Source organism: Rhododendron vialii, chromosome 3a (assembly GCF_030253575.1).
Source record: "Rhododendron vialii isolate Sample 1 chromosome 3a, ASM3025357v1".
Classification (NCBI taxonomy): domain Eukaryota; kingdom Viridiplantae; phylum Streptophyta; class Magnoliopsida; order Ericales; family Ericaceae; genus Rhododendron; species Rhododendron vialii.
The window spans coordinates 3,497,854-3,505,405 of NC_080559.1; the positions used below are offsets into that span (position 1 = coordinate 3,497,854).

Sequence of the window (7,552 nt, forward strand, 5' to 3'; positions counted from 1 at the left end):
ATTCAAAAACAAAAAATATCTCAGAAAAATAGGTCAATTTCCTCACCCAAGTTCTCATGGTTTAGGGTTTTCTCATTTTTTTGCGTAAAGAACACGGCTTTGGGCACTAACTGAAAAACCCAAAAGAAAACAGATTTGAAAAAGTTAAACCCAATCGACAAATATTCAATAAGGAGAGAGAGAGAGAGAGAGAGAGAGAGAGAGGAATTTAGTTACTAGTTTCTTGTCAGGAATAATAGAAGGCATGATCATGCGGTAGAAAGTCGACGACTGGTTCGCCACAAAACTAGGCTGCCAGTGGCCGGGGTCGCCGAGTTCTCTCCGTGGTGGCGCATTGTTTGGTCCGAGGTGACTGGAGTGGTAATTGGAATGCATTGGTTAGGAAGGGAGTGGAATAAGTTTGGTGAGGATTGGGACGGTGGTGGAGTAGGCAGAGAGAGTAGATGGTGGTGGTGATGATGATGGGGTGGAGGAAGGGAGGGGAATGGGCAAATTTGCCCTTGGGAAAGGCTACGTGATGGGCACATGCCCAATTTTCATCCAAATAATTAATGGAAGCCAACTGAAGAATGACATTGAAATCAATTTGCAAATTGAAGGTTAAGTCAGTTGAAATTGGAACCTGAAGGACTAAGTTGAACTTTTGTACAAAGTCGAAAGGATGTATAAGCAGATCACTCTTAAAAATGGGTTGAATAAGGTTTACGAGATTAAAGTTTTCCTTTCTAAATTCCTTTGGCCAAGCCCCATTATCTGAAAAAAGGATGCATCTTATTGATGCACCATTTTGTCCGCCTGGTCTCAGAATGCGCCGTGCAAACTCCCAACTCCCAAACGCTGAAACGCGTCTAAGTTTGCTTTCATTTATCGATGAAAACAGGTTAACTCTTGACATTCGGAAACAACTTCGTGGTAGGTGTTTCCTAGAGAGCATGAGAAAATTTTCCCAATAACAATTTCCTGAAGTAGTTTGTCAAACAAGTTGAAACAAATAACAAATCAACATCTCGCAAAAATTCAGCGTGGTTTGTTTTGCAGCTAGGGAAACCCCATGTGGTTCAAGCTTTGTGAAATAAAAATGCAGAATTTGCGGGTTTTGTTGCCACAGAAACATGAACATAACGTTCCAGTTGTCAACGAAGGTGATCAAATTTAGGTAAATGTTAGTTTTAAGAGTCAAATGAACCTTTTCGGATCCCATTTGTAGCTATACTAGCAAGTTTAGATGATAGTTTCAGCTGTTTGCTCGTGCATAGCTTTCCTTTTGTTTTGAAGAAGGTCGTGTTTGGAAAATTTACTTTCCGCTTAAGAGGCAAAAACATATTAAAATTGGAGGAAAACAAAAACCTTGTAAGAAAAACTTCTCGACTTCAGCTTCTCAAAATTCGTTCTTGCCATAATTTTAACCGTATGAAACAAATATCTGCTAAAGATCAGGACCATGGAACGGCAAGATGACAAGTGCTATTCGTGCCACAAATTTCACCATGATTCCAAGATCCACACAAATACTTTAGCATGCAAAAGGTAAAATATCAGCAACTAATACATTAATACAATGTCAATCCAGTGCTACCCAGACAACAAAAGATAGCTAGATAAGTTAGGTATCATGTCTCATCAAACCATATAATTACATGATGTTCTTAGATAAATTCAGAAAAATAAAAGAAAGACAGAAAGGAGGGATCCCGCGTCCCCGCAGTGAGGAAAACTCAAGGAGACTGCCTAATCGATCCAAACTTCATTACCACTATTAAGCAAGCTCTCCAACTCGACTCAAACCAGCACTACAAGATTAACTGCGTGCTATATTCCCCAAGACCAACTGGATATTAAGAGAGACTAGATTGTTTTTTCCTGCAAGCTCAGAAAATTCAAAAGCTCTGACGATAAACATAAAAGTAAATGTCAGCAAAGCTTTAAAAAGTGAAATAACCCGTCAATTCATGTTTCACTGCAATTGCCTTGTTCTTGATCTTGCTAAGGGCAACTTTTTGTTGTTGTAAGTAATTGGAACTAAAATGGAAGTGTAATTATCGAAGCAGCTTTTTCCTTCACAATTCATCCAACCTGTACGAACTCATGGGGAGAGACACAAAAGCCACCAAACTAGAACAGTTTTCACATTGAGGTGCACAATTTTCTCCATTTCTCATAACCTATTAAAATAGGGCCTCAACTTATTAAAGAGCTGCAGTTTGACACATATTGATCCGTGCTTGATGATGTTCTACAAGAGGAGGAACCAGGTAGGAAGACGAGGTGTGTTGTAAATACGTGAACAAGCAACTACATGTGACTGTGCAAACACCAATATTTTCCCGAGTATGTGTAAATTATGTGCACATATATATAGTCATTTATATGGCTACACGGATACATACACAATGAGGGCATTAAAACATGGAAACTGCTTAGGACACTTAGAGATATTCAATGATAAGAGGCATAAAAAACACACAGGCCACAAGCTAATTGCTTTACAAATTACCCTCCAGTTGCAAGTCAGGCAAAGGCTTCTTCCCTCCTTCCACCTGGCTGGCCGAGGTTGCCCAAATAAACGTCCTTTTGTTAAGTTACTCTATCACTTTCTCCCACATCTAGTAATTTAGTAATGGTTTCGTACAAGCAGTACAAGACAACCTGCTTCCAACTCATTTTTATCTATGAAAAGGTAACTTCATATACAACCCAAAGGCATCAGCAATTTATTTTTTTAGTCTACCACATGTAGGCAATTGAATCTACTGCTCTTTGCCAAATTAGCATCGGGGTGTAAACAATCAAATAGTTGAGAATAGTTAACCAACTACAATTCCATATCATTGGCTGCGGCACTTAGCAAAAACAGATTGCTGTATAAGATCGTTTCAAACCCCTATAAGACGTATTGGAGTTGGTCCTTTACCAGATTAACCAGACAAATTAGGTCACTTGCTCCACAACAAAGAGCATGGACCAGACCCACAAAAACTATAGCATATAGCTTGCCCACTGGTGTTCAAGAAATAAGGGCATCTACTGCAGTATGACCTGTGGAATTCTGGTTCTTGATCATCGAAAGCAATCTTTACTGACAAGAAAGCAATCTTTACTGACACAAGGATCTCCTTGAAGATAAAAACATAGGACAAAAAATGAAGCAAAATAAGACCATAGATCTTCATCACATAAAACCCAAACTACATTTTTAAACCTTCGATAGATTCGTTAAGACTGTTTACCACTAAACTCTTTTCCTCATGACGTTTGAGAGTACTTGCTGGGAGGATCAGACTCCATAACTACTCATTACGCAACAGATGGTGCTTTTTTCATTGTCATAACGGACACTGTTTATAAGACAATAACCAAAATGCTCAATCCCTCAAAATGTCATCCGCAGTTCTGGTTCATATCTAGATATTAATTAAGCAGTATTCTCAAGCATATTCCCTTGTATAGTGACAACTCGTCATCACTCTAAGATCTACCTCCCGTCAATTCAAACATCAAAGCAGGCAACCTAACTGATAACTGAAAAAGGATAGGATAAATAGTTAAGGAGTCAAATGGGCTTTTGGGGATATACTCTCGACCAGATACAAGTAAAATTGTAGAAACAGAGGACAAAAACACTCACAATCCATGCTCGGAGGGGCAAAAATAAAGGTTAAGGTGAAATTACAAGAATGAAATATGGTTCCAAAGGAAATAGAAAACAAAACCAAAAGAATGACAGAAAATAGAAATGTGATAAAGCAATTAATTGAAGCCAAACGAAAGAGAAGGGGTTCGAAGCAACTTACATAATGTAGCAACCAATTGCGGCATAAGTTGTATTGAAGTTTTCGACCTCAGGGGCAAACAAAGAGCTGCAGAGTCCTTCAGCACCAAATACTCTCCAACAATGCTATCATGTTTTGGACACCCGGCGGGGGCGAGGGCAACGGTTCACCCAGGCAATAATTTGTTCGCCAAAAGAGACCTTATCCGTGCGCTTTTTGGCAAGGCAAAAGATGGTAGCAGAAACGTATGCCTTCCCTTCGATAAAGCCCTCCTCATCGTCGCCAAATTTGAGAAGACAAACCCAGCCATTCCCTATGTCGAGGAGATGGTAGTAAATGCCATAGGCCAGAGGAGGCGTGTGAGTATAACGGTTCTCGAGGCCTTCAACACCTCTCCCTACCAATCCAAAATCTAGTCTGAGATCAAAAGTACTAATGGGGGACATAATGCAGGGAGAAGTATCAATGGCAGAGATCAAAAGTACTAATGGGGGACATACGGCAGGGAGAAGTATCAATGGCAGCCCACACATGGTCAAATAATGGCGTGACTACCTCCCTAAAGGGCAAATGGGTATTACACCCGTTGTAGACCTTCAAAGATGTCCAGCGGCGGTAGTTGACATTAAAAGCATACGTTGGGTCCTTCTTGTTGGTGAAGAAAAAAATCCTACTGCCAAAAACAGCATGCGAGACAATCATGGCTACACGGTTAATATCATCGCTCTCGTGGTAACTAGAGAGGCGATAGAAAGCAGGTCTGGGCAAAGGAGACCACTTTCCCTCAACCTCATCACTCTGTGGGTCGAAAACCTCGAATAATGGCTGCTCCTCACGGTAGTAAGTGTGAAGGCTAGGCAGATCTGAAATGACGTATACCATCCCATGCACGTGAATGGCCAGCGGTGACCTCTTCCCACCTTGCATCGGAGGTGCCACTGATAAAGGTGAGGAGGGGGAGGAGGAAACGGAAGCCGCAGTATCAAAGAAACAGACTTTATTGGAGATGCGTTGAGTACTGCTGCGACCCTGATGAACGAAATCAACTTCATGGTGAAGTCCAACTTCACCCCCGAACAGATAGATCCTAGAGCCCAGGGCAAAAGAGCCCATACAGCCGGGATATTTCTCACTAGTCACTAGGCAGTTCGAATACAGTAATCAAATTTAGTATCCTAGTCGAATCGTTTCCCTCATCATGATCATTACCGATAGCACTAGTATCAAGCTTGTACATCACATAACTAAAAGGACCATCACGGAGATCTTAAAGCAGATATACCTCAGAATCGTCGAAATCAAACCTTGTTCTTTTCCATGAGGATGATGATGACGAACCCACGAAATCCCTCTTCATCGACATCGGCGGCAATAAATGAATTTTGCGAGCACTGGGTACTGGGGGAAGCAGATTCGGGTCAAGTTCAGCACCGGAGTTCATCGCACCAAAGGGATTCTGGATTATTGGATTATGTTCACTCAGATGAAATCTCCTTTTTTTTTTTTTTGATCAAAAAAAGGAGGGAGATTTTTTTTTTGGTACCAAAAGAACGAGAAACCCTAAATACCTGAAAATCGAGAAACCCTCGTCGAAATTAAAATGGGTTTTTATCCGTATAATGGAAAGTTGCAAAGAAAAACCCTGTCCTTTCTTTGGTCAATGACATCTAGCCACCTGAACTTTTAACTCCATTAGCAATTAAGCCATCGACGTCAACTAACGCCCGGAATTCGTTGACGGGGATTTGGGTACTGACCAAAGCTTTTTGGAAGAGGATCTGGAGAATCAAAGGGTGGCACCGATAGTGTACACTCATCTTGTTGATGGAAGTGTCACCAAACCAGCCACCAATCAAGTGGAGATTTAGATTTGGGGACAATGCAATGACATGGTTCTCTCATGAATCATCAACTCTATGATGATAAATATCTTACTGTCATTACTGTTTTTATGCAGACCCTGTCTGTAGTGAATTTGACAAGACTTCGAGGAACGTTGCTCGCAAGGTAATAATTCTCACATATTCTAAATTTCTAATTGAGAATAACTGATCCGTTCCCTTTTTTATTTATTTTTGTTCTTACCTGGGCTAGGTCCATTCAAACCATTGACCCGTTCCCTTAGTTTTAAACATTGACTAGGGTCTGGGCACCGATGCGTATGCAAGTCAAATTTTTTGTCAAAATTTGTAAAAATTCGATCAAATATCAAACGGGAAGTTGTGCAAATTTTGACAAAATCCGACTTGCACACGCATTACGTGTGTCCCGGCCCCAAATATATTAGAATAGATAACTCAAGACCAGTGCAAGTCAAATTTCGACAAAATTTATAAAAATTCGATAAAACTATACACGGAATGGTTCCCAAACCAAACCAATTATTGGTTCCCAATTTATAGAATTCAATTTCCAGTTTCATCAATTTGTAGGGGGTTTTCTACAAAACAACTAATTACATAAACACGCCTCATCGTAGAGTTTAATTCCTCTTGTTTTGTGGCCAGAAAGATAAATACAGTGTAAACGAAAGTTAAAAAGGAGAAGCCAAGTAAAAAGGGAGAAGTCGGGTAGATCCCTGTAGGGCAGATCACAGCCATCCAAATATGCTTTCAATGATCTAAATTTAAAATGAAAATTTTCCGTAAAATACTCTTAAACAATTCTTTCATCTACTGCTCTTGTACTGGCAGCCGACCATGCTCTCTGGTTCAAAAGGGCATCTGTTTGGAATGCCCGGACATCAACCTCGCCTCGCCCACCGCCAACTCTCTTGCCTTCGATAACTTCTGCGACAACCTCGTTCGTGGTTAAGCCCTACCCCTCGTTTATCCTCTGGGACCAACAGGTTGCGCACATCCTCGTCGATGGGGCTTGGAAAAAAGGAGCTAAGCGAAGTGGTCTTGGTTTTTGTGCTTCCCGGGCGGATGGGACCCCTATCTACCAATGCTCTATCTCGTGTTGTAGTTCGACTCCCCTGCAAACGGAACTCTTGGCTATTCTAGTCGCTATCACATGGGCCCTACAGTTTAATTTCAATGTCGCTTTCATATATTCTGATTGTTTAAATGCTATTATGCAGCTGGCAGGACGGTCTGATTCTCACTATGCGGATAAATTTTTGTTGCACAACCTTGGTCGGGAACTCTCCAAACTAGATTTTTGAAGGTTATCCAAGGTTGATCGCAAGGACACGCACTCCGCCCACTGTCTAGCTAAGCGGGGTTTGCTGTCTCCCTCCATGTCACCAGTTGCAAGGGGGATTCCGTTTTGGACTGGAGCTACGGCTGATAGCCATCTTTTGTTCCCGTAGCTTCCTTTTGGTTGTATATAGTGTGCTTTTGTGCTTTCTCTTCCCTTGTATTCTGTAAACCTTATTCCCGTCATCAATGCATTTCTATCATTTTGCAAACTGGAATATGCACTACACGTCATGTGTGTATCTATAGGGTTTCCGAAATAGCAAACGAAAACAAAAAGCAAAGAGAGAAGATGAGATACCTTGCAGTAGGAGACTGTGTGGCAGTATAGCTCTTACTACTTTCTTAGATTTGTCGCTATTTAAAAAATAAAAAAAAAGCCTGACTACTCCTACTTGTGAAGTATATAGAAAACAAAAGGTACTAAAAAAGCAAATATTAAAGGAGGAGCGAAAAAGGTAACCTTGTAGGAGACAGATTCGTTCGATTAGGTTTTCAGAGAAAGAGAGAAGAAAGGTGTCTAGTTCCACTATGAAAGTAAATTCCGACTTAACTGTAAATTTGAGGGGAACGTGGGAATGG

At 40.8% G+C, this 7,552-nt stretch overlaps 1 protein-coding gene across 2 annotated transcripts; it reads right to left on the reverse strand.

Moving 5' to 3' along the window:
* Positions 1 to 1,511: 1,511 nt before the first annotated feature.
* Positions 1,512 to 5,335, reverse strand: LOC131319218 (uncharacterized). Of its 2 annotated transcripts, none has more exons than XR_009197926.1 (2): positions 3,792 to 4,236; positions 1,512 to 2,233 (listed from the first exon to the last, which is right to left on the reverse strand). XR_009197926.1 is itself a non-coding variant. In XM_058349379.1 (2 exons), the coding sequence occupies exon 1, from the start codon at positions 4,881 to 4,883 to the stop codon at positions 4,233 to 4,235; it is 651 nt and encodes a 216-aa protein (XP_058205362.1). In that variant the 5' UTR covers positions 4,884 to 5,335; the 3' UTR covers positions 1,512 to 1,860; positions 3,792 to 4,232. The 2 variants fall into 2 exon arrangements, 1 of the variants encoding a protein (XP_058205362.1); XM_058349379.1 differs by having other exon boundaries at positions 1,512 to 1,860; positions 3,792 to 5,335.
* Between the last annotated feature and the right edge of the window lie 2,217 nt (positions 5,336 to 7,552).